We start from the raw sequence: 27,195 nt of genomic DNA, 5'->3' as shown, positions 1-27,195 counted from the left end.
TTCATGAAGTCTTTCTCTTTTTTATTACATGGTATCTGGGTTTCATATCAAACTTAGCAAGCTTTCTCTGTTTAAAATTATATACATTATAAAAATATTTTTTCATATTGGCTTATAGTACTGGTATTGCTTTTTTAACATTTAGAACTTTAATACACCTAGAGTATATTTTTGTTTATTATGTAATATTATGTTTTTCCAACTGAAATCACTCATTTTGTAAAAACCAAGTATTAAATAGTTTATTTAACTCACAGTACTCTACTTTTTTCATATGCTAAATTCTTACATACATACATGGGCTTTATTTCTGGACTTTCTTTTTTTGTTAGTACAACAGTACCACACTGTTTCAATTACTGTAGTTTGTCTATTTTGAAATCTGTTAAGGCTTTTATTCATTGTAACAATCTGTCTTTTTAAATGTTCTTTAGTAAGCATTTTTAGTTTTCATCATGTAGGTCTTACACATTTCTTATTGGGTTTATTCTACCCCTATGTATTTTATGGTTTTGCTGCTAATATGAATGAGATCATTTTTCCTTTCCATTGCCTAATTGTTTATTGGCTGTGTGTGTAAAAGTTATTGAGTTGGGTATGTTGCTTTTCTAAGTGGTCGCATTATTGACTCTCATTAATTGTACTATTTTTTTTAGTTGAACTCGAATTTTCTGAATAGACAAGCATGTCATTTCCAGTCTTAGAATTTTGACCCTTCCTAACATTTATACCTCTTTTCTTTTTTCTGTGTTATTGCATTAGGTAGGATCTTCAGAGAATTATTGAATAATAGCAGTAGAAGCAGGTTTCCTTGTTTTTTGGTTTTGTTTTGCTTTTGGTTTTGGTTTTGGTTTTGTTTTGTTTTGTTTTGTTTTGTTTGTTTTTTTTTTTTTTTTTTTTTTTTGAGAATGAGTCTCACTCTGTCACCCAGGCTGGAGTACAGTGGCACAATCTCGGCTCACTGCAACCTCCACCTCCTAGATTCAAGCAATTCTGCCTCAGCCTCCCTGGTAGCTGGGATTACAGGTGCCTGCCACCATGCCCAGCTAATTTTTGTATTTTTAGTAGAGATGGGATTTCACCATGTTGACTAGGCTGGTCTCAAACTCCTGACCTCAGGTGATCCACTCACCTCGGCCTCCCCAAGTGCTGGGTTTGCAGGCATGAGCCACCACACCCAGCTGCACGTTTTTTATATAGGTAAATTATGTGTCACAGGATTTCATGTACAGACTATCTCATCACACAGGTAATAAGAATGGTACTCAATAGGTAGTTTTATGGTCTTCACCCTTCTCCTACCCTCCATACTCATGTAGGCCCCTGTGTCTATTGTTCCCCTCTTTGTGTCCATGTGTACTCAATGTTTAGCTCCCACTTATAAGTGAGAACATGCAGTATTTGGTTTTCTTTTCCTCTGTTAGTTCACTTAGTATAACGATCTACAGCTCCATCCATGTTGCTCCAGAGAATATAATATTATTCTTCTTTATGGCTGCATAATATTCCATGGTATATATTGACAACATTTTCTTTATCCAGTCTACTGTTGATGGGCATCTAAGTTGATTCCATGTCTTTGCTATTGTGAATAATGCTGTGACATACATACACATGCATGTGTCTTTATGGTAGCATAATTTATATTCCTTTAGGTATATGACCAGTAATGGGATTTCTGAGTTGAATGGTAGTTCTCTGTTATTTGTGATATCTTCAAACTGCTTTCCACAGTGGCTGACTTAATTTACATTTCCACCAGCAGTGTATAAGCATTCCCTTTACTCCACAACCTCACTAGCACCTTGTTATTTTTTGATTTTTTAATAATCACCATTCTGATTGTGTGAGATGGTATCTCATTGTGATTTTGATTTGCATTTCTCTAATGATTAGTGATGTTGAGCATTTTTTCATATGCTTGTTGGCTGCATGTAGGTCTTCTTTTGAAAAGTGTCTGTTCATGACCTTTGCCCACTTTTTTGTGGAGTTGTTTGATTTTTGGTTTTATTTATTTATTTATTTTGACAGAGTCTTGTTCTGTCTCCCAGGCTGGAGTGCAGTGGCACGATCTTGGCTCACTGCAAGCTCCACCTCCCGGGTTTACGCCATTCTCCTGCCTCAGCCTCCCAAGCAGCCGGGACTACAGGCATGTGCCACCACACCCGGCTGATTTTTTGTATTTTTAGTAGAGACAGGGTTTCACTGTGTTAGCCAGGATGGTCTCAATCTCCTGACCTCGTGATCCACCCGCCTCGGCCTCCCAAAGTGCTGGGATTACAGGTGTAAGCCACCACACCCAGCCTGGTTTTTAATTTTTTAAGTTCCTATGGATTCTGGATATTAGACCTTTGTCAGATGCATAGTTTGCAAATATTTTCTCCCATTCTGTAGGCTGTCTGTTTACTCTGTTGCTAGTTTCTTTTGCTGTGCAGAAGCTCTTTAGTTTAATTAGTCCCATTTGTCAAATTTTATTTTTGTTGCAATTGCTTTTGGCATCTTTGTTGTGAAATCTTTGCCACCGCCTATGTCTAGAATGGTACTCCCTAGGTTTTCCTCAAGGCTTTTTATAGTTGTACATTTTACATTTGAGTCTTTAATCCATCTTGAAAGGTAAGGATCTAGTTTCAATCTTCTACATATGGTTAGCCAGTTATCCCAGCACCATTTATTGAATAGGGTGTCCTTTCCCTATTGCTTGTTATTGTTGACCTTATTAAAGATCAGATGGTTGTAGGTGTGCAGCTTTATTTCTGGGCACTTCATTCTGTTCCATTAGACTATGTGTGTTTTTGTACCTGTACCATGCTGTTTTGGTTACTGTAGCCTTGTAGTATAGTTTGAAGGTGAATAACGTGATGCCTCTAGCTTTGTTCATTTTGCTTAGTATTGCTTTGGCTGTTTGGGCTCCTTTCTGGTTCCATATGAATTTTCTGTAATCGTTTTTTCTAATTCTGTGAAGAATGTCATTGGTAGTTTGATAGGAATAGCACGGAATCTGTAAATTGATTTGGTTGGTATGGCCTTTTTAACAATATTGATTCTTCCTATCCATGAGCATGGAATGTTTTTCATTAGCTTGTGTCACCTCTGATTTCTTTGAGCAATGTTTTGTAATTCCCATTGTAGAGACCTTTCATCTCCATGGTTATTGTATTCCTAGGTATTTTATTCTTTTTTTGGCTATTGTGAGTAAGACTGAGTTCTTGATTTGGCTCTCAGCTTGGACATTGTTGGTACATAGAAATGCTACTGATTTTTGTATATTGATTTTTGTATTCTGAAACTTTGCCAAAGTTGTTTACTAAATCTAGGAGCTTTTGGGCTGAGACTATGGGGTTTTCTACATATAGAATCATATCATCTGCAAATAGAAATAGTTTGACTTCCTCTCTTCCTATTTGGATGCCTTTTATTTCTTTCTCTTGTTCTGGCTAGGACTGGCCACTATGTTGAACCAGAGTGGTGAGAGTGGGCATCCTTGTCTTCTGGTTCTCAAGGGGAATGCTTCCAGCTTTTACCCATTCAGTATGATTTTGGTTGTGGATTTGTCATAAATGGCTCTTATTATTTTGAGATACAGTTCTTCAATGCCTAGTTTGTTGAGGCTTTTTAACATGAAGGGATGTTGAATCTTATTGAAAGCTTTTTCTGCATCTATTGAGATGATTGTGTGGTTCTTAGTTCTGTTTTTGTGATGAATCACATTAATTGATTTGTGTATGTTGAACCAACCTTGTATCCCAGGGATAAAGCATACCTGACCATGGTGGGTTAGCATTTTGATGTGCTGCTAGATTTGGTTTGCTAGTAGTTTGTTGAGGATTTTTGCATCTGTTCTCCTCAAGGATATTGACCTGAAGTTTTCTCTTTTTTTGTTGTGTCTCTGCCAGTTATTGGTAGCAGAATATACTGGCCTAATAGAATGAGTTAAGGAGGAGTCATTTCTCCTCAATTTTTTGGAATAGTTTCAGTAGGAATGGTACCAGCTCTTCTTTATATGTCTGGTAGAATTTGGCTGTGAATCCATCTGGTCCTGGGCTTTTTATGATTGGTGTTTTTTGTTTTTTGTTTTCTGATTCAATTTTAGAACTTGTTTTTGGTCTGTTCAGGGTTTCAATTTCTTCCTGGTCCAATCTTGGCAGGTTGTGTGTTTCCAGGAATTTATCATTTCTTCTAGGTTTTCTAGTTTGTGTGCATAGAGGTGTTCATAGTAGTCTCTGAGGGTATTTTTTGTATTTCTGTGGGGTCGGTGGTAATGTCTCTTTGTCATTTCTGATTGTGTCTATTTGTATCATCTCTTGTTTCTTTATTAGTTTAGCTAGTGTTCTATCAGTCTTACTTATTCTTTTAAATAGCCAAGTCATGAATTCATTGATCTTTTATATGGCTTTTCATGTCTTGATTTCATTCAGATCAGCTCTGATTTTGGTAATTTCTTGTCTTCTGCTAGCTTTGGGGTTGGTTTATTCTTGTTTTCCTAGTTCCTCTAGGTGTGATGTTAGGTTGTTAATTTGAGATCTTTCTAACTTTTTGATGTGAGCATTTATGCTATAAACTTCCTTCTTAACACTGCTTTAACTGTGTACCAGAGATTCTGATATGTTTTATCCTTATTCTCGTTAGTTTTAAATAATTTCTTGATTTCTTCCTTAGTTTCATTGCTTATCCAAAAGTCATTCAGGAGCAGATTGTTTAATTTTTATGTGATTATATGGTTTTGAGCAATCTTCTTAGTATTTATTTTCATTTTTATTATGCTATGGTCCAAGAGTATAGTTGTTATGATTTTGGGTTTTTTGAATTTGCTGAGGATTGTTTTATGTCTGATTGTGTGGTTAATTTTAGAGTATGTGCCATGTGCAGATGAGAAGAATATATTCTGTTGTTTTGGGGGGAAAAGCTATGTAGATGTCTGTTAAGTCCATTTGGTCAAGTGTTGAGTTCAGGTCCCAAATATCTTTTTTCGTTTTCTGCCTTGATGATATGTCTAATACTGTCAGTGGGGTGTTGAAGTCCCCCACTATTATTGTGTAGTTATCTAAGTCTCTTTATAGGCCTCTAAGAACTTGTTTCATGAATCTGAGTGCTGCTGTGTTGACTGCATATATATTTAAGATAGTTGTCTTCTTGTTGACTTGAACCCTTTACCATTATATTATTCCTTTTTTTGTTTTGGGGTGTTGTTGTTGTTGGCCTAAAGTCTGTTTTGTCTGAAATCATAATAGCAACCCCTGCTTTTTTCTGTTTTCCATTTGCTTGGTAGATTCTTCCTCATCCTTTTACTTTGAGGCTTTGGATGTCATTGCATGTGAGATGGGTCTCTTGAAGACATCATATAGTAGCATCTCACTATCTTATCCAACTTGCCACTCTGTGCCTTTTAATTAGGGCAGTCTGGTTACATTCTGGTCAGTCTGTTTACATTCAAGGTCAAGGTTAATATTAATATATGTAGATTTGATCCTGTCATCATGTTGTTAGCTGATTATTATGCAAAATTGATTGATTGTGTAGTTGCTTTATTGTGTCAATAGTCTATATACTTAAGTGTGTTTTTGTAGTGGCTGATAATTGTCTTTCCTTTCCATATTTAGCACTCCTTTTAAGATCTCTTGTAAGGCAGATCTAATGAACATGAATTCCCTTTGCATTTGCTTGTCTGAGAAGGATCTTATTTCTCCTTTGCTTATGAAGCTTAGTTTGGCTGAATACGAAATTCTTGGCTGGAGTTTCTTTTCTTTAAGAATGCTGAATATAGGCTCTCAATCTTTTTTGCCTTGTAGCATTTCTGCTGAATAGTACACTGTTAGGCTAATGGGATTTCCTTTTTAGGTGACCTGCTCCTTACCTCTAGCTGCCTTTAATATTTTTTCTTTCATTTTGACCTTGGAGAATCTGATGACTGTGTGGCTTGGGGATGGTCATCTTATATAATATCTTGCAGGGGTTCTCTGCATTTCCAGAATTTAATGTTGGCCTGTCTAGCAAAGTTGGGGAAATGTTCATTTATTTTTGTCTAAGCTAATTCAGAGAACCAGTCTTCAAGTTCTGAGATTCTTTCCTCAGCTTGGTCTATTCTGTTGTTAATGCTTGTGATAGTATTATGAAATTCTTATAGTAAGTTTTTCAGCTCTATCAGATCAGCTTGATTCTTTCTTAAAATGGTCATTTCATCTTTCACCTCCTGTATCATTTTATTGTATTCCTTTGATTCCTTGGATTGGGTTTCAACATTCTCCTGAATCTCGATGATCTTCATTTCTATGTATATTCTGAATTATATGTCTGTCATTTCAGCCATTTCAACCTGGCTCAGAACCACTGCTGGGGAACTAGTGCAGTTGTTTGGAGGTAAGGTGACATTCTGGTTTTTTGAGTTGCCAGAGTTCTTGTGCTGGTTCTTTCTCATCTGCGTGAGCTGATATTCCTTTAATCTCTGAAGTTGTTTTCCTTTGGATAGGTCTTTTTTGTTTTTTTGGTTTTTTTTTTTTTTTTTTTTTTTTTTTTGCTTTTATCTTCTTTGATGCCCTTGGGGGTTTGATTGTGGTATAAGGTGGGTTCAGTTGACTGGCTTTGATTTTGAAGACTTCAGATGGCCAAAGCTCACCTGAGCTTCCCTGAGATGAGTGCACTACCTCTGTGGGGTTGGTACCAGACCCCCAGCTTTGTTCTCTGGGCCCTCGGGGCTAGGAACCTGCTCTGCCAGAGAGGCCGAGGTGTTCCCAGTCCATTGGCTTCAACACTGCAGTGGAGGTGCTAGCCAAAACAATAGGGGTGGTGGCAGTGGAATCCATGCTTGCTCATGCATGCCAGCATCCGTAGCAGGGTGGCAGCGTACACATGCATTGGCTCAGGCTGGGTGCCGGTAGAAGCCTTTACCTTAGTTTTCACAGGTGGTGTATACTGGCAGAGTATTTTAGTGTTGTGTTTTGGGCTGCAATCCAGTAGGTGGCACTTAAGAGTGTTAGCCAGCAGATGGCTTCTTGCTCTGCTGCATGGCTCCGGGATAGTGGTCTGTGACTGGGGGCAGTGAGATGGCCCATTCACCTAGTCTACCCCTGGGCCTTGGAGGAACCCCCTCCAATTACTGGCTTCATGCCCACATTTCTTTTGTTGGGTGCTCCGGTTCACAGGGCTCCCTTAGGTAGGAGCCACAGTTGGCAAACAGGTCTTATCCTTACTGAGTTGGCCCTGTGGAGGGAGGCACACACCACCTCTCTATCAACCTGCGAACCTGGGTGTCTCATCTCTGAGTGATGCTTGGGCACCACCTAAACCAGAAAGTCCCGCCCAGCTAGGAGCTGCGGGGGTGAGTAGTGTCACCTCATCTGCTGTCCAAGTGCATCCCGAGGGTACCCGGGGTTGCAACTGCCAGCAGAGTTTAGGCAGAAGCTGGACCACTGGGCTGGAAGCTCTAACAGGCATTGCCCACCTGGCTACCAGTGGTGGAGCTTGGTGGGGTCACCTGCCCTGCCTTTTGGGTGTTTCCAGGGACAACAGGATGTTGTAGCCACTGGCTGAGTTCAGGCAGAAGCGGGACATCTGGGTTGGAAGCTCTAGCAGGTGTTGCCCGCCTGGCTACCAGTGGCAGGAGTGGGTGGGGTCGTCCGCCCTGCCGTGTAGGTGTTTCATGGGACAACAGGAGGCTGCAGCCTCTGGCTGATTTCAGGCAGAAGCGGGAGTGCTGGGTTGGAAGCTGGCACCAAGCCTTGTCTGGTGAGGAGGGTGGACCAATCTTACTGCTCCCAGGCACCATGACTGTGGCCTCTATTGGGTCTGTGGCGCTAGTGTTGGTCTGTTCCGGGATCCGAGGCTTGTAGAGGTCCCCTTGGACTTAAGATTTGCCTCCACAAACCGTCTGGGTGGCTCTCTGCCTCAGTTTAGAGGTGAGGTGGGAGGATGAGAGTCGTGAGTAGGGGGTTAGGGCAGGGGGATTCTCCCATTCCCAGCCTTACACAGATCCCCATGGAGAGTGTGAATTACCCTTTCCTGTATTGGGGAGCTTCTCCTGACTCAACATTGATGCCAGATAGGCTACTGCCCAGCTTCACTCCTCTATGCTCTCTGTGTACTCTTGCTGCTTTGATGGTTCCCAGTGTGGTTTCTTAGATGGTTGGCTTTTAGGGTCAGTGTTCACTAAACCCTTTGTTTCCCCTCCATAAGAGAGCAGCACCCATGATCTGCTTCTAGTTTGCCATATTGGCCCATCCCATGCTGGGCACCTTTTTTTTATTTTTTATTTTTTTAGACAGGTTTTTAGACAGTCTCACTCTGTCGCCCAGGCTGGAGTATAGTGGCATGATCTTGGCTCACTGCAACCTCTGCCTCCCAGGTTCAAGTGATTCTTGTACCTCAGCCTCCCAAATAGCTGGGATTATAGGCATACGCCACCACACCTGGCTAATTTTTGTATTTTTAGTAGAGACAGGGTTTCACCATGTTGGCCAGGATGGTCTTGAACTCCTGGCCTCAAGTTATCTGCCTGCCTCGGCCTCCCAAGTGCTGGGATTACAGGCGTGAGCCACCATGCCCCTGCTGGGCACTTTAAATGACCTCTGTATCCATGCTTAAATTATCCACTTCTCAATGATGGTCATTTGTGATTTCTTTCATCTCACTTGCCAGAAATTTGTCTATCTTATTGATTTTTTCAATAAACCAACTCTTAATTTTATATACTGAGTCTACTGGGTTTTTTAAAAATTTTCCCTATTTCCTCAATTCTAGCTTTTTTCTTTACCTTTGCTTTCAAATTTCTTAGATACCATAATGATTGTACCATTATTGTATCACTTGTTGAGTTGTATCACTTGTTGAGTCCCTGGGCTCATTCGGCAAATAGAGACTCACTAGCTTTATGGACATTCAGATTGTTGGATGAAAACTCTGATTGCCTTATAAACTTCAAAGAATTCTCCTCTGCAATTGGTAAGATGATTTTTTTAAGCAAAAAAAAAAAAAAGAAAGTGCTCCTAGAAATACTTAGTACTGCCTATTATTGCCAATTCAGTCAGATTATATCACCATGGGTTACAGTGTGTTTAGCTTTAGTAATAAATGGACCCTTTTCTGCATTTGTTGCTAAATCTAAGTATTTTGATATTATTTTCCCCAACCCTTTCAGAAAAGCAAACTGTTAGATGTGAGTGTTTTAAGGGTTAACATAAAGAAGTGCTTCTTCTTCATGGAACAGGATAAAATTACATATTTTCTAAGCTTATTACTTATTGGATTATGTTTTTTGGCATAGATAGGGAATGTACATCTCCCAATGCCTTTGAAGTATTTAATGGCAACCTCACATGATGACTAGATATGCTGCTTATGTGGCAAGAGAGGAATATATGGAATAAGACTTAGAATAGTGTTACTTATATTTATAGACATTAAGTGGCTGTCCTTTGGCAGTGATTTCTGAGTATGAAGAGATGAATAGCAAAGTACATATTAAAGTAGAATTGAACTAGTCTACTACTACTTTTTAAAAGGATAAAATAGATAACTTTATAACATAACTTTTTATTATTCATTTAAGAAGTTAAAAGACAAATATTTTCTTCTAGCAGAGAGAGACTCTAAGTAAATTCAAAGAGAATTTCTTTATTGCAATGTTAAATTCTGTGTACTAAATTGCTTTTAATCTTTTTAAAGTTGCGTGTTGTATCACAAGATGTGAAATTGAGCCTTCATGAATTGGATGAACTTTATGTCATCTTTAAGGTACTGTTGTTCTTTTTTAAATGAAAAATAAAGCTTTTTTAGCAGAATTGTATCACAGCCATTCTAATTTTTTTATCTTTATTTTAGCAGACATGGTTTTTAAAATCTTCCAAAATTACTTTTTCTAATTAGTAACTTTCCCTTTTTATTTATTTTTAATAGAAAGAGCTGTTTTTATCTTGTTATTGGTGTTTGGGTTGTCCCGTATTGAAGCATCATGACCCCAGTCTGCCATATTTGGAACAGTATCAGATTGACTGCCAGCAGTTCAGAGCATTGTATCACTTGTTGAGTCCCTGGGCTCATTCGGCAAATAGAGACTCACTAGCTTTATGGACATTCAGATTGTTGGACGAAAACTCTGATTGCCTTATAAACTTCAAAGAATTCTCCTCTGCAATTGGTAAGATGATTTTTTTAAGTTAAAAAAAAAAAAGTGCTCCTAGAAATACTTAGTACTGCCTATTATTGCCAATTTAGTCAGCTATATCACCATGGGTTACAGTATGTTTAGTAATAAATGGACCCTTTTCTGCATTTGTTACTAAATCTAAATATTTTGATATTATTTTCCCCAATCCTTTCAGAAAAGCAAGCTGTTAGATGTGAGTATTTTAAGGGTTAACATAAGGAAGACAACGTCCCAATTTTCCACACTCAGATGCATGGGTACTACAGAAGGACTTCCCCCCCTCCCCCACCTCCCTGTAAAAATTCAACCACATAGCCTAGAAGAGTGGTAGATAAATACCCAGCAAACATGTTGTACCTACAGATAGTCAAGATGTTGTACCTGTAGACATTATTCCTTTGCTTTTCCAGATACCCCAGCATGCTTTCTTATCGGGGATCACCCCTTGAAGATCAGTTCTGTCTTCCACAGGCCTCATTCAAAAGAGAAGAGAAATCTGAGATTGGGGGAAAGGAGCTAGGAAAGAGAGCATTTTACTTTTTTGATAAAGAGTATTTTGCTTATACAATTATACACTTGAAGGAGAGCATCTGACTGACTAGGTGGTTAATTGTTAGCTTAAGTAACAGATTTCTAAATCCTAATTTTTGACTAATATCTATATCTTAATCTTTGTTGCTGAAATTGATTCAATGTTCTTTAGATACATGATTATTTACAATTGAATTTTATTGAACAGACATAATGTACAATGGAAGTTTTACTGAGAAGCTTAAGCTGCTTTTTAAGCTACATATTCCTCCAGGTAAGAGTTTACCAGTCTTTAATGATGTACAGCAGGAATTTATTCCATTTTAACAAGTATAATTACAGATTTTTTTAACAACTAAACTAATTTTCAACACGATATAAGATCGTTGCTTCATTGTGGCCCTCAAATTATATTATGACTACTTTTGCTGATATAGATACAGTGATCTTCTATGGAAGAGATCCTGTGTAACATATGGGCCCACAAGTTTCCTTCCTGTTAGTAGTCAATTTAATAATAAATAGTTTGTATATAAGAATTACATATCATTTGCTTGTTGGTATAATGTTGAATTGTTGTTGTTGTCATTAGAGTGGAAATTAACTTTAGACAAATTGCCAAACTTGCAAAATACTACAAATTATTCAGAAAAATGGGACAAGGCAGCACTTAACATTTAAAATGTTCCTTTTTAAACATTTTAAAAAGGAAGCACAATAAAAGCTATCATGTATTAAGCACTTGCTCTGACAAGATATTAACTTTACATGCATTTTTTAAATTTAATTCTCACAATATCCCTGATAGGTAGTATTATCCTTCCAATTTTGATAAGGAAACTGAGAGCTGAAAGATTAAAATTTGCCAAAGATCACATCGCTTATAAATTGTATAGCAAACTGAAGTCTAACTCCAAAGCTCACATTTCTTTATATTCTTCCGTACTACCTCAAAATTACCACACCATTCAGTTTACTTGTTTTTCCCACTGACCTGAAGAGGATGCCTTGCCAAGGCCTGATCCCTGCTTTGTGAAAACAGTCTTAGGCTTTAAACTGAAGGAGCATTGCAAAAACTACCTTTTAACCAAGATTGGGTAATTCACAAAAACAAACAGCACCTCATAATTTGTTTAAAGCTACACCTGGGGTCCCTTTTCAGCTTTTCTCAGGATAGCCAGGAAACATTCTTTACCAGACCAACAAACTAAAGGCCATCTTTAACCCTTCACACACTCAAATCACAAACACAGTATTAAAAGCAAAAGACAAATCACCTAAAAATTTAATTATAAAAGGAGTTTAGAATGTTTAATATTGTCATTAACTATGCTTTTAACAGAGGGATAAAAATAGGAAAACCAATATTTACCTGTTAAAGCACAGGTAGGAAGTAAACTAAAGCACCCAACTTTCTGTTTTCCTTATTATTGAGGATGGTTTTTAAATGGCTGAGGTCACATTTTCAGAGATTTCTAAATGCCAGATTTAAACAATTTCAACTTTTAATAGCTCTTGGAAAACAATTAAAACAACAAGTAGGAAAAATAATAGAACTCAAAATGATCAAGTACTTCTTGTATTTACTATATTTTATATATATTACAGTATAATTACTATGTATTACAGTAGAGTAGAACCGCCTCTACATTTCTTCACTTACATCTTTCTTATACAGAAACTCTTTAACACCCGGTTCCCAGATTTTCCTGACCTCATCTCTGCCCCCTGGTTGTTAATAAATGTAATTTGGGTTATTTATATGTTTTCAGCTTATACTGAAGTGAAATCTAAGGATACTTCAAAAGGAGATGAACTTTCCAAGGAAGAATTACTTTATTTCAGCCAGCTCCATGGTAAATACCTGTTTAAAACTTTAACTGTTTTGATGATTAGTCACCCATAAAGATCTTGTTGACTTAGATATACTTTACCCAGCTAAAATTGGGCTTCATTTTACCTTATGCTTCTTTTGTATTACCACAGCACTTAGCATGGTCCATAAATGTTTGACCAGTAAACCAAATTGCATTTTGGGGCTTTGATTTATGGAATTTCTTGCTTATTGGAGACTCAAAAAAAGTATTTTGTTTCTACTTATGTTGCAGAAATTTCTAAAATGTATTAGACCATTTTCATGCCTTGATAAAATACAATAGAATATTTGATGATTAAAGGTCATAGCTATTTTTCAAACAGTGAATACTTATTATAAATCACTGTAGGTGTAGGAGACAGGGATGAGTCTGTCTCCAAGACAACATTTAAAGTGATATGAGCTTATTTTTGTGTCCTTTAGTTTATTTTCATAAATATTCAATGTCCTATAGAGGGATGAACCCTGATTAATGTATATTTGTGGTTATTATATGTTAAAGTGTTTGAACATTAAGTTTGAAGGGACCTTACAAATCTCCTCCTTTTGTAGATAAAGGTAAGTCAAGTCTCTTCCTTTTATAGATAAAGGCACTGAGGCCCAGAGAGAAGTGACTTGTGCAAGGTTTCACAGTGAGTTATTGCCACAGTCAGGGCTTTGTAGCACACTCTTCTGACTTCCAGTATGTGCTTTTTTCCCCCTGATAATAAAAGTAATATAACTTTATTTAAAGAAAGTCACAAAGAAGAAAATACCACTCAGAGATAAATACTTAATATTTGGCATACTTCCTTCTAAGATTTTTTAAAATATGGATTTCCCCCAAGTGTTCTTTTTACTGTGAAAGTTTTGGAATATTTTGTCTTCTGATGATAGGTCAAGTCAGCTAAAATTTGTTTGCAGAACTGAATAAAGTAATGTGCTTATACGTCTATACGAAATATTATTTTACTTTCAAAGAGTATTTGTTAAACATCCTACAGAATGCAATTGCATCTCTTCTTCTAGTTTCCAAGCCTGAAAATGAGAAGGAAGCAGAATCAGCAAAACACAGCCCTGAAAAAGGTACTATGATCTAGGAGTTATCATTTAATTTATTTAGTTATTGTTTATGTAAATAAGGATAGCTACAAAGGGGGAAAAGATGGATTCCTTTTAAATGCTATTGATGTCTCAGAAATTATAGAAAATATGATAGTAAATGACCCATATTCATTTAATTTTATTATTTTAAAAAGATTTATTTTTAATTTCAAAAGTAATAGATAATTCTTGGAAAAGAAATTCAGACAGTACATAAGTCCTTTTGCCTTCACTCAACCCTACCAGAAAACATTTTTGCCTATATCCTTTTCAGATCTATTTCTGTGTATACACAACATATGCAGACATCTCTCTTTTTAAAACAAAAATCCATAAGTACTGTTTTATAATATCCTTTTTTGATTTTGCAATATATCATGGACATCTTTTAATGTCAGTACGTTTGTATCTTAAACTCTTTGAATGAATAAGTAGTGTTTCAAATTTTTGAAAAAGAGCCACTACAGACCACTTTGTTTTGTTTGTTTGTTTGTTTTGAGATGGAGTCTTGCTCTGTCACCCAGGCTGGAGTGCAGTGGCATGATCTCAGCTTACTACAACCTCCGCTTCCCAGATTCAAGTCATTTTCCTGCTTCAGCATTCCGAGTAGCTGGAACTACAGGCACCTGCCACCACACCCGGCTAATTTTCATATTTTTAGTAGAGACAGGGTTTCACCATGTTGGCCAGGCTGGTCTCGAACTCCTGGCCTCAGGTGATCTGCCCGCCTTGGCCTCCCATGGTGGTGGGATTACATGTGTGAACCGCCGTGCCCAGCCCACTTTGATACAATATATGCATATTAAGAACATAATATAGAAGCTGTTTTAAACTTAATAGTATACATGAGAATGAATACATAAAATTTGCATTAAGTCGGGGTGTATTGTTTTAATCTAAATATGTCCTTTCTCCCTCTCTCACCACATCTTCACTAGTTCCCAACCTTCCCAAAGTAAACGTTTTAGTCTAAACAGAAATGGGAACAGTATTCTGAGAGCCAGTGGGTGAAATAAAAGGTAATTTCAGATCATTTCCTGGATTAAAAAAAAAAAATAGACTATTATATTTCAGTGAAATACCTTTTAATCATAATTATTATTTTTGAAATTTGAGAAAGTATAGTGGGCTGTTCCTGATGAAATGGTTTTACTCCCTTTCTTCAGGCAAAGGGAAAATTGATATTCAAGCATATCTAAGTCAATGGCAAGATGAGCTTTTCAAAAAAGAAGAAAACATTAAGGATTTACCAAGAATGAATCAGGTATAGCATTTTCAAAAAGAAAATTCTAAGTTCTTGCTTGTTTGTATGAATGTGGGTGTAACCTCTAAAATAGCTAACATGCTATTCCCAAAATAATTAAATAATATATGTATTATCTAAGTTTCAGATGAGCATGGAAGAGTGGGAAGAAATTTTGTAATGATTTTTTTTAACACTTAAATGTGTCTAGTGTTTCAGAGAATTATTCTGCTATGACATGCACCTATAGAAAAAATATATGTGTAATATATTTCCAACTTTATTGGAAACGTTAATTTATTCGGTAAACATTTGTTTACTGTCTACCAGATACCAAACCCAATGCTAGGTACTGGGAATGATAAATTACTGAGATGGTTCACACCCTGGTTCCTACTGATCTTATATCCAAACATAATCTTAAGTTCCTCTTTTTCTTATACACTGCCTAATCAAAATATGTTCTTCTTTTTTTAATTAAAATCTGATTAGTACAGATACGGAGGATCCCGAGAACTTTACCAAAATGAAAACTATCAAATAACTTCATATTTTTCAGTGGACTGTATCATTTGACAATTGAATAAGTACTTTCTAAAATGAGTCAGTATGATATATTTATTCTAGAATTATTATAAATGAACAGTACTATTGTTTAGGGAAAAATTCTCTCAAAGTACCTTTATTCCTCTACTCTCACACCACAACAATAACAATCATCAACATAGAAGAAAACATCTGTGGCCAAATGTGTGGGAGTTTTCCCCACCACCAAGCAGCAGATACCAGCTGAGTGTCCTCCAAGTAAATTCCAACACTATCTACCTAGAAATAGTATGAGATCCCACAGGTTGAGTGTTCAGTCCCCAAGACTGCTCCCTCCTTTCACCCAGTAACAAGTCTGATCTCCTGAACTTCTGGCTGATCAACTTCAAGTTGGGGTTCCCACTATCCCTTCTTTGAGTTTGATTAATTTGCTACAGAGAGACTTACAGAACTCAGAGAAATCCTTATATTTACTGGTTTACTAAGAAGGATATTTTAAAGAATACAGATAAACAGCCTGAAGAAGAGATACATAGGGCGAGGTCTGGAAGGGTCCCAAGTGCAGGAGCTTCTGTCCCCCTGGAGTTGGAGTGTGTCACCCTCCCGGCATGTGGATGAGTTCTTCTTTACCTTCCTCCTGTCAGCCTCCATGCATTCAGCTATCAGAAGCTCCCCGAACCCAGTTCTCTTGGGTTTTTATGGAAGCTTCATGATGTCAGCATTCCTTCCCCCAAGGATATGAGGTAGGATCCTTTCTAGGGAGGGTTTTAAGACCAACTATCAGAAAGCTACTCGGGAGGCTGAGGTAGGAGAATCACTTGAACCTGGGAGGAGGTGGTTGCAATGAGCCAAGATTGCACCATTGCCCTCCAGCCTGGGTGACAAGAGCGAAACTCTGTCAAAAAGAAAGAAGAAAGGGGAGGGGAGGGGAGAGGGAGGGGAGGAGGAGGGAAAAGGGAGGGAAGGGAAGGGAAGGAGAAGGAAGGGGGGAGGGAGGAAGGAAGGGGGGAGGGAGGAAGGAAGGGGGGAGGGAGGGAGGAAGGAAAGGAAAGGAAGAAGGAAGGAAGGAAGGAAGGAAGGAAGGAAGGAAGGAAGGAAGGAAGGAAGGAAGGAAGGAAGGAAGGAAGGAAAGAAGGAAGGAAGGAAGGAAGGAATAAAGGAAGGTTGGAAGAAGATTAGAGTGGGGAGAAGATTCTGTTTTCTGAGGCCTGCCCCTGTGGCCTAATACACCCAACATTATAAGAAAATACTGTAACAAAGGACTATGGGAGTTGTGAACTAGGAACCCAGAAAAATATATTATATATATATTTATATTTATATAGGAACACTAAAACTGTAGATTAAGAAAGAAAAATGTTACAATATATTATCATGAAGTATATCTTTTGTATATGATTTTTATTTACAAGTAAACTTTTCTGGTAGGATGATTGACTTGTAGAATTCTTAAGTTGGAATTGCTTTTGTAAATTGACAGGTATCTTCTAGGAATATCTATGGATCATCAAGGTGCAATTAGCAGGCAAACCAGTTTATCTGTCAACTTAGGCCCCACTTCAGCCTTTAAAGAGAAACATGTCCGAATGGGTTCCTTGGGCTGGGCACGGTGGCTTATGTTTTTTCTATCCCAGCACTTTGGGAGGCCAAGGTGGGAGGTTTGCTTGAGTCCAGGAGGTCAAGGTTGCAGTGAGCTGTGGTCGTGCTACTGCACTGCAGTCTGGGTGACAGAACAAGACTCTGTCTCAAAAAAAAAAACAGTGTTCCTTGGAGTCACCTTGTACTACTAGCTGGTCCCAGAACTTATTCTTCCTTAAATTTTCTTTTTTATTTTTGAGACAGAGTCTGGCTCTCTCTCCCAGTCTGGACTGGAGTGCAGTGGCACGATCTCGGCTCACTGCAAGCTCCGTCTCCTGAGTTCACGCCATTCTCCTGCCTCAGCCTCCCGAGTAGCTGGGACTACAGGCGCCCGCCACCATGCCGGGCTAATTTTTTGTATTTTTTTTAGTAGAGACAGGGTTTCATCATATTAGCCAGGATGGTCTCGATCTCCTGACCTTGTGATCCGCCCACCTTCTGGCTGAGCTACCCACTCCAGCCATTTTGGATTAAGTGGAACTCATTTTTAATTGTTAGAATTGGTTAACGAATGAATGATTTATGTGTAGGGAAATACGGTGTAACCATAATAGGTCCTTTACCTGATGTACACAGCAAGTCAGTAAACCGAGACATCAGGTTGCAGCAGAGAAAGAGGTTTGATTGTAGGGTTGCTGAATAATATAGGAGGAGGCCTCAAATCCATCTCCTCGAGGAGTTTGAGACTAGGGTTTTTAAGGGGTTTGGAGTGGGCCAAAGTGTGGAGATCATTGGTCGAAGAATGCAGGGTGTAATCATTGGACGGGGAGATGAAGAAACTATTCTCATGCTGGTTTTGTTCTTCTGTCGGGGTCTTCAAACTGGTTTTCATCAGCTATTTTGCTGGAATTCAGGATTAAACATCTTAAACAATTCTTAAACAAAAGCCTTATGATTCTAATGTCAGTGACTTTTCATTACATGGAAGCAGGTCCAAGTGCAGCCTAATTTATGCATAATTATAACTATATTTCTGTCCAGAATTCTTGTTCACCCTGTGAGGACAGCTTCAAAGGGACTTTGCCTAATTAGAAGTACCACCTGGCCAGCACAGTGGCTCATGCATGTAATCTGAGTGCTTTGGGAGGCTAAAGTGGGAGAGGATCACTTGAGGCCAGGAGTTTGAGATCAGGCCAGGAGTTTGAGATCAGCCCAGGCAACATAGTGAGATCCTGTCTCTACAAAAAATGTGAAAATTAGCCAGGAATGGTGGCATGTGCCTATAGTCCTAGCCACTTGAGAAGCTGAGGTGTGAGGATCACTTGAGCCCAGAAGTTGGAAGCTGCAGTGAGCTATGATTGTACCACTGTACTCAAGCCTGGACAACACAGCAAGACCTTGTCTAGGAAAAAAAAAAAAAAAAGCACCTAACATTTAAGTAATGCTGGCAGGCAAACAGTCCAGGAATTAGTCTGGATAAAATGTACTGCTATTAGGCAATAAGTGAGAGCATCTAAATGCAATTTTTTTCCATGCTTCATACTCATCTTTTTTTTAAGATGGAGTTTCTCTCTTGTTGCCCAGGCTGGAGTGCAGTGGCACAATCTCGGCTGACTGCAACCTCTGCCTCCATGGTTCAGGCAATTCTTCTGCCTCAGCCTCCTGAGTAGCTGGGATTACAGGCGCCTGCCACCACGCCCAGCTGATTTTTTGTATTTTTAGTAGAGACGAGGTTTCATCATGTTGGCCAGGCTGGTCTCGAACTCCTGACCTCAGGTGATCCACCTGCCTCGGCCTCCCAAAGTGCTGGGATTACAGGCGTGTGCCACTGCGCTTGGCCCATACTCAACTTTCTAGAACCAAGATTTATTTTGGGATTAATCACCAGTTCTTATAACTTCTAGGGTGAAGCTTCTGTGGTACAAATCCTATATAGGAGACTATTCACTTCTAAGTTCTCTTTATATTTGCTAAGTCTAATATTCAAATGTGATATTTTCAACTTGTGTCTTCTAGTTTCAGTTTATTCAGTTTTCAAAGACCCTCTATAACTTATTTCATGAGGACCCTGAAGAAGAATCATTATATCAAGCCATTGCTGTTGTAACCAGCCTTTTACTCAGGATGGAAGAAGTTGGAAGGAAACTACATAGCCCTACATCATCAGCCAAAGGATTCTCTGGTACTGTCTGTGCTTCTGGAGGACCCAGTGAGGAAAAAACAGGGAGCCAGTGGTCATTTGCATTTGAACAGATTCTTGCATCGCTGTTGAATGAACCAGCATTGGTGAGGTTTTTTGAGAAACCCATAGATGTAAAAGCCAAGCTGGAAAATGCAAAAATTTCTCAGTTAAGGTCTAGAACCAAGATGTAAATCCCTAGGAATTGCCTATCATAGACCACCAGTTTACTAAGATTCCTGTAGCTGTCAGCTTGATTCCTGTGAATAGGGCTCAGGGATTTATCTTGTTAAAAATGTGTCTGAAGGCCAAAATATATATCCAGAAGCACAATGCATCATTTCTTTGTTGTTGATAATGGGCTTTGTTAGCACATTTTTAAAAAAACAAAAAACAAAAACAAACCACATTTGTTATCTCAAATTTTGATGATATTCTCAAATACAAATATACTTTTTTATATTTCACAATGTATGCAATATCAGGGGAATATGCTAAATGTTACCACCAGAGGGCACAAGCATATCACTTTTAGTAAGGAAATTACTAGCTTGTGTTGCTATTTACATATGAATTACTGACGATTTTGAAAAGACAGTGTTATGCTTGGGTGTTAGTGAGGCTGATATGTCATGTCAATTGATAAACCCTACTTTCCAAATTATCTAGATTACCATTTGGAGCCCTTGTTTTCAAGTTATCTAACTGAAATATTATTAACTTTTTAAAGTTAATCTCATTCAGTCTTCTAGTAATAAACGGTTTTTTAAGTACCTTCTACAGTCTTCCTACCTGAGGGGTTCAGAGGCTGCTGACTCATCCTGCTAACTCTGTTACTGATAAAAGCAAATCAATAACTCTAAATTCTGGGCCGGTATTAAGAAAAAAACAATATTGGATTTGGATTTAAGCTGGATAAAACCAGCCTTCTGAGAAGGGCTAAGAAACGGTTCAATTAAATGTATAGGTCTTTCATTAGACCAAGAAATCACTAGAAATTCTGGGCACTGCTGTTTGTGGCATTTGTCTCAGAGTAGCTTGTGACTGCTTTGGTTCTAGCTGTAGATTTTGGATTTTCACCAGTCATATGTTAATTTACATTAGATAGTAAAGAATGGCTACACTAAGACTGAATTATCTTATAGTCTGGCAAGCACATAAAGTATACTTGTATGTAATGATTGCCAAGGTAACAGAATTGCTGACATCAGTCTAAAAAGTTTTGACTATCCAATTTAGATGTGTAATTTCTATATACTTTATGCGCTTATATTTCAATCATTACACAGACACAGACAGTCCATTTAGAGATAATGGGCTTTGTTAGCACTTTAAAAAAAAAAAAAAAAAAAAAAAAAAACAGCAAACCACATTTGTCCACTGTCCTGTGCTATTCCTACCAGGGGCAATTTATTAATCAATTGACTTAGGAAATTGGGGGAGAAATCATTCATTGGAGCTTCTTTCTTGACAAAACACGTTGGTTATAAGCTCTTTGACTTTTCTAGATGTGAAACCATGAAAGGGCAGACCTCCTTCAGAGTGACTCAAGAGGTCTCCCTTTCTTGGAGGGAGTTGGTACAGTCAGCCTTTGGGAAGAATCCACTGTGAACAAAGCTCAATACGTGGGGCTTCATCGCCCATAGAATATGTTATTTTCAAAGAAGTTCAAGAATTTTCAAGTTGAGCCTTTGAAAATTCCATAAATTGGGTTTAGCTAAACACTTACTAGTAGTATCTTTAAAATGATTTAATAAACCTTGTCTTTTCAAGGAAATTACCACTTAAAGAGATAGTTGGTAAATAAACATCTATGCCTTTCCTCAGAAATGATTTGCTGAACTATGTCTATATTTTAGAGCTTAGTTAATAGTTTATATGGAAACTATTATACATCTGCTATTATGCAATGATTGTTAAATTACACTGAAGTAGCTCTAGAAAGACACATGTATACAAGGCACTATTGTACATACTTTGTTGAATATTTTATCAGTTGTATTTACAAAGAAAGGTACTTTCTTAAGAGCATATGTTATTAATATTTGATATGATTTTAAAGTCAGAACAGTACAGATTACTGAATATATTTTAGCCTCGATTAATTAAAATTGAATACTGAAAGAGATTTTTTGAGTTGCAAAATTTTATAAATGCAAAGCAAAAAGAAAACATTTATTTTCTGAGTCTGCAGGAGAAACAAACTAAACATTATAGTTTTTTATAGCTGCTATCTTGTTAATCAAACAGGTTGTTCATAATATTAAAAATCTTATGTAGTTGTGTTAAGCTGAACCAGTTCATTATACCTTATACATTAAATTAATATGTTATAAGGTGGCTTTACTTGTCTTTATAAAAATAAATATTATATCTACTAAACATGAAAAATGGTTTACTTAAAAAGATTAATATTGTTTATTATGATACCTTTTTTTCCTTTTTCTTTTCTTTTCTTTTCTATCTTCTTCTTTTTTTTTTTTTTCTTTTTGTTGAGACAGGTCTCATTCTGTCACCCAGACAGCCAGCCCTCATTCTGTCACCCAGATTGGAGTGCAGCACAGCCTTGATCTCTCAGGCTCATGCAGTCCTCATATCTCAGCCTCCCAAGTAGCTGAGACCACAGACACACACTACCATGCCTGGCTTTTTTTTTTTTTTTTTTTTTTGGTAGAGATGTGGTCTCCCTATGTAGCCCAGGCTGTTCTCAAACTCGGAGGCTCAAGCAATCCTACCGCCCCAGCCTCCCAAAGTGTGAACTACAGGTGTGAGTCACCATGTTCAGCCTTTTTTTTTTTTCTTTTTCTAAATTTCAGTTCACACAGAACTATGATATATTTTTACTTACACTTAACTCAGATATCACTTGAGGACTTCCCTCTTATATCAGAATTCAATTGCAGAGAACTAGTTCACTCTAGTTAGTTTAGTCAGGAAAAGATTGATTACTGGATATCAAGTGGCTTCATAATTACCAGGAGGATAGACTAACTTGAGCTTTCAAGAACAACTTCCAAAGACACACCACTATCAGGCCACCAAGGGAATTGCTAACTCTTCAGTGATAAGGACACTGCTACTTCCTATTGCTGTCATAAAAAGCCATCACTACTGCTGCTACCTCAGGAACCATGCTTCAACTGCTGTGATTTACACTAGCAAAATAGACAGGCACCCTGCCTCTCATCACCCACAAACTCATGACTAAATTGCAATAGAACAGCCAAACATCTTCACAACTATGTTTACCAGCAGAAATGGCAGAAACATAGCCAACACCTCATTCCTGTCATTCAAGTCTCACATGTGTGCATCTGATTGGCCTCTAATAAATCCAGAATCCTAGTTACAGAGGAATCTGGGAAATTTAGCTTTTTAGCCTCTACAGTATAGAAAGGCAAACTAAGAGGGTGGAAAGCAAATTGAACAGTGTGTTTGTTTTCTATTGTTGCATAACTAATTCCAGCACACATTTATTATCTCACCATTTCAGTGGGTCAGGACTCTGGGCTCAACTTAGCTCGACCTTCTGCTTAGGATCTCACAAGGCTGCAACCAAAGTGTCAGCCAGGATGGTTCTCATGTGAAGGATCATGTAAGGAATAATCCACTTCCAGGTTCACTCAGGCTGTTGGCAGAATTCATTTCCTTGTGGTTTCTGGTCTGGGGCAACAGCTTCTTGCTGGTAGTCACTTGGCAGCCACCATCAGCTTCTAGAGGCTTCAGTCAGTTCCTAACAGCTGCCTTCACCTTCTGTGGACAGTTCTTTGCCACATCGGCTTCCCCCAAAATGGCCACTTACTTTATCAAGCCAGCAAGGGAAGTCTCTAGAGCAAATCTGCTAGCAAGACAGTGTCTTCTGTAATGTAACATAATTATAGCCATGACATCCCATCCCCTTCACCATGTTCTGTTGGTTAAAGGCAAATCACAGGTCCTGCGCACACTCAAGGGGAGAGGAGCAAGACTGATGCATGTGACACTGGGGCCCTGTAGCTCTGGTCCCTAAAGGCAAGGCAGATTATTCCAGTAACTACATTCATAGGCATATAACCATCAAGAGAAGCACATTTTATCCTATCTCTCACATTATGCTGCAGTTTCCACTTCTGTCATCAGAACTACATATTTCTCCCATCCCAGAAACATCAAGCAATGTATTTCCCAGCTCCTAATTCTACTTGTCTTCCTTTTGCAGGTAATGCCATTTCTTTATGACTACTTTTAAGATCTTGATCTTTCTAGTGTTCTACAGTTTCCTATGATTTATCCAGCTTTAAAAAAATCCTGTTTGAGATAAATGATTAAATTTTGATAATTGAATATCATTTTCTAAGACCTCTCTACCTTCGGCATAGTCCAAACAGGCAAGTTAAAGGAGGGTGTGATAGAAATCACCCCCACCTGCCATACACACACGTTCTTCAAATCTTTGGTACACACTCATCTCTGTGATTTCCCTAGACAGACCCAACTAATTCTACTTGGCCCTTTCTACCACAAAAAGTTCTTACTACACTGATCAAGGAGCAGATGTAGTATATCTGTCAGTTGCTGATTGTGGCTATTTCAAGGTGTGCATTCATGAACCAGGAAATAGCTATATAATATATTTGCAAATACACTAGATCCATTGTAGACGGATTCAAGATAAAACTGTATCTCTTGACTCCATAAGCCCTGCCTCTGACCACTAGTTAACCACTGTGTTCTAACCCCTTCTAATCTCTCCCAGGAATGAATGTGAACTCAGAGTCAGTGTCAAATAATCTCTGAAAGTCCAAGTCATTTGCCCAGTGCAAATTACCCTGGTAAATGGCTCCTCTTCCTAAAAGAAGATTTACAACACATGCTCATGCTGTTGCAAAATCCTTCCTCAAGGTTACCTGGTTTTCCTTCAGGAGCCTCTGAGTGTGTAAACTGACTCAGGTCTGCAAATTGGGTGAAAAACCTTAAATCTCCATAATGATTACTCAAATTAGATCTTTGTTCACCAGACTGCAAATATTTTGCCTATACAAATAAAGTAGGAATTAGTAGGCTACCATTTATTTTAATCTAAGAGACCTGAAGAAAAATTAGCCACTACCAAACATCTCTGTAATTCAAAACATATAGATTACTTCCTTGGCCATGCTCTTATCATACTCACCATGCTCACCTCATCTCTAGTCATTAAGTTATACCACTTGGTCTCTGCCATTCTAGGTTCCCATTATTCTCATAGGAATTAGCAAGTTCCTGACAATGGCAGCATGAACTAAGAAATTAAGGAGACCTACAAATAATATTGTTAAAATGCTCATACTACCCAAAGTGATCTACAGATTCGATGTAATTTATATGAAAAAATGACATTCTTCATGAAAATAGTAAAAAAAAATTAAAATTCATGTTTGACCACAAAAGACCATGAATAGCCAAAGTAATCCTGAGCAAAAGGAACAAAGCTGGAGGTGTCATACTGACTTCAAAGTATACTACAAAGCTATAGTAACCAAAACAGAATGTTACTGGCACAAAAACAGACACATAGACCAATAAAACAGAATAGAGAACACAGAAATAAATTTATGCATTTATAGCTGACTGATTTTCAACAAAGACACCAAGAACGTACATTGAGGAAAGGACAGTCTTCAATAAATGGTACTGGAAAAACTAGATAGCCACATGCAGAAGATTGAAACTAGACCTCTGTCTCTCACTATATACAAAAGTGGAGTCAAAATGGATTAAAGACTTAAATATAAGCCCAGAAATGACAAAACAACTAGAGGAAAACATAGGGGAAGTGTTTCGTGACATTGGTTTGGTCAAGGATTTTTTTTTTTTTTTTTTGATAAGACACAGATGACACAATTAAAAGCACAGATGACAAAATTAAAAATAGACAAATGGGATTACATCAAATTAAAAAGCTTCTGCATGGGAAAGGAAATAACAGAGTAAAGAGACAACCTACAGACTGGGGGAAAATATTTGCAAACTATCCATCTGACATGGAGCTAATATGGAGCTAATATTCCGGAATACACAAGGAAGTCAAACAACAGCAAAAAAAGAAGCAACCCAATTGAAAAATGGGCAAGCCACCTGAATAGACAGTTCTCAGAAGAAGACATGACCAATAGATATATGAATAAATGCTCACCATTTTCATCAGGGAAATGCAAATCAAAACCACAATCAGATATCACCTCACCCCAGTTAGAATGACTGCTATCAAAAAGACAAAAATTAACAAATACTGGTGTGAATGTGGAGAAAGGGGAACACTTACACAGTGTTGGTGGGAATGTAAATTAGTATAGCCATTATGGAAAACAGTGGGGAGGTTCCTCAATTAAAAATAGAACTAACATATGATCCAGCAATCCCTCTTCTAGGAATATATCCAAAGGAAAGGAAATCAGTACGTCTAATAGATATCTGCACTCTAATGTTTGTTGCAGCACTATTTACATAACCAAGATATGGAATCAGCCTAAGGAATCATCAATGAATGAATGGATTTTTTTAATGTGGTATATTTTCACAATAGAATACTATTCAGCCATAAAATAAAGTGAAATTTTGTCATTCATGACAACATGGATGAACCTAGAAGACATTATGTTAAGTGAAATAAGCCAGACACAGAGAGACACATACTGCATGATCTCACTAATATGCGAAATCTAGAAAAAGTTGGTCTCATAGAAGAAAGTAGAAATCATGGTTACCAGAGGGTTGGAAGGGTAGTGGGGAGGAAGGGATGGAGAGAGATGGATTAGGGAGTACAAAGTTACAGTTAGATAGGAAGAATAAGTTCTGGTGTTAGAATATTAGGGTGACTATGATTAACAATATTGTATTATATATTTCAAAATAGCTGGGAAAGATGGGAGAGAAGATTTTGAATGTCCTCACCACGAAGAAATGATAAATATATGAGGTGATGGATATGCTAAATACACTTATTTGATCATTGCACAATGTATACATGTATTGAAACATCACACTTCACCCCATAAATATGTACAATTATGTGTCAAAAATTAATTTTAAAAAAGAAGCTAAGGAGACTTAATTTCACCATAAATCATAGCCTACAAAAGACAGCCACTGTAGCATGTTTCAAGGATACTGGGACTCCTCTCATTAAGGTAATTTTCAATGCCTTGAGTAATAAAGCATCCTCTGGTCCCTGTTGGAAGAGGGACATGGTTAAAATGTAGGTGACTGAATCATATAAATGTACTCCGATGTTTCTGTCTCCTTAAGTCTTTGGAGTACTTCCTCTTCAGCATGCCAAGGAATATTTGCCATATCAACTTCGTTTAATATGGGCTAGTTTTGAGCCTTGGCTTCCGTCAATCAACTGATCAAACAAAACCACTTCCAATTAGGTAAGCTAGTAATTGAATTTAGACTCTCTGGTAAATATGCAGATGTTGGTCTATTTGGCCTGATCAAAAATTATTTTTTTCTTCCGTGGTATACCATTCTAAGACACATTTCTACACATATTCTCCAGATTTCTGTCATTGTGAATTAGCAAAATGTTGCAATTCTTATCTCCTTCCAGGTCAGACTTCATATTTGTACCCTTGGAGCATATGCTTATCGGACTCTAGTTACAAGTTTGGAAGCAATAAGAGGGGGTAGGGGTGCTTTATGAAGAAAGTTTACATTCCCCTAAAAGTAAATTCAGAGTGTTCAAGGAAGGCAGGACCAGCCTTATCAAACCGGGGCTGCTTCTGCTGGCAAAGCACACTTGTTGGTAAACTACTTAGAGTTATCTGAATCTACCCAAATGTACCCATTTCTTTAAAAAAATATATTATTATAAATTCTGAGATACATATGCAGAATGTGCAATTTTGTTACATAGGTATACATGTGTCATGGTGGTTTGCTACACCCATCAACGTGTCATCTACATTAGGTATTTCTCCTAATGCTATCCCTCCCCTTGCCCCCCAAACCCCCGACAGGCTCTGGTGTGTGATGTTCCCCTCCCTGTGCCCATATGTTCTCAT

General features: G+C 37.8%; 1 protein-coding gene across 5 annotated transcripts in view; it reads left to right on the top strand.

The window, feature by feature from the left end:
* The window catches only part of TBC1D8B (TBC1 domain family member 8B), an 83,179-nt gene that overhangs the window by 45,653 nt on the left and 10,331 nt on the right, over window positions 1-27,195 (top strand). For 2 of the 5 annotated variants that reach the window (XM_030939857.1, XM_030939858.1), the window contains exons 15-21: window positions 9,655-9,723; window positions 9,886-10,126; window positions 10,875-10,940; window positions 12,439-12,522; window positions 13,551-13,607; window positions 14,792-14,889; window positions 19,009-19,174. In XM_030939857.1, coding sequence (XP_030795717.1) covers window positions 9,655-9,723; window positions 9,886-10,126; window positions 10,875-10,940; window positions 12,439-12,522; window positions 13,551-13,607; window positions 14,792-14,889; window positions 19,009-19,174 — 781 coding nt within the window. Of the gene's footprint in view, window positions 1-6,300; window positions 6,366-8,764; window positions 8,843-9,654; window positions 9,724-9,885; window positions 10,127-10,874; window positions 10,941-12,438; window positions 12,523-13,550; window positions 13,608-14,791; window positions 14,890-19,008; window positions 21,563-27,195 lie in introns of those variants that run through there. The other 3 variants (XM_010373547.2, XM_010373548.2, XM_030939859.1) reach the window with 3 other exon arrangements.

The sequence above is a fragment of the Rhinopithecus roxellana genome, chromosome 10 (genome assembly GCF_007565055.1).
Source record: "Rhinopithecus roxellana isolate Shanxi Qingling chromosome 10, ASM756505v1, whole genome shotgun sequence".
Lineage (NCBI taxonomy): Eukaryota > Metazoa > Chordata > Mammalia > Primates > Cercopithecidae > Rhinopithecus > Rhinopithecus roxellana.
Note: the sequence above shows the minus strand (reverse complement) of the source record. Positions and strands in the feature narration are given on the sequence as shown.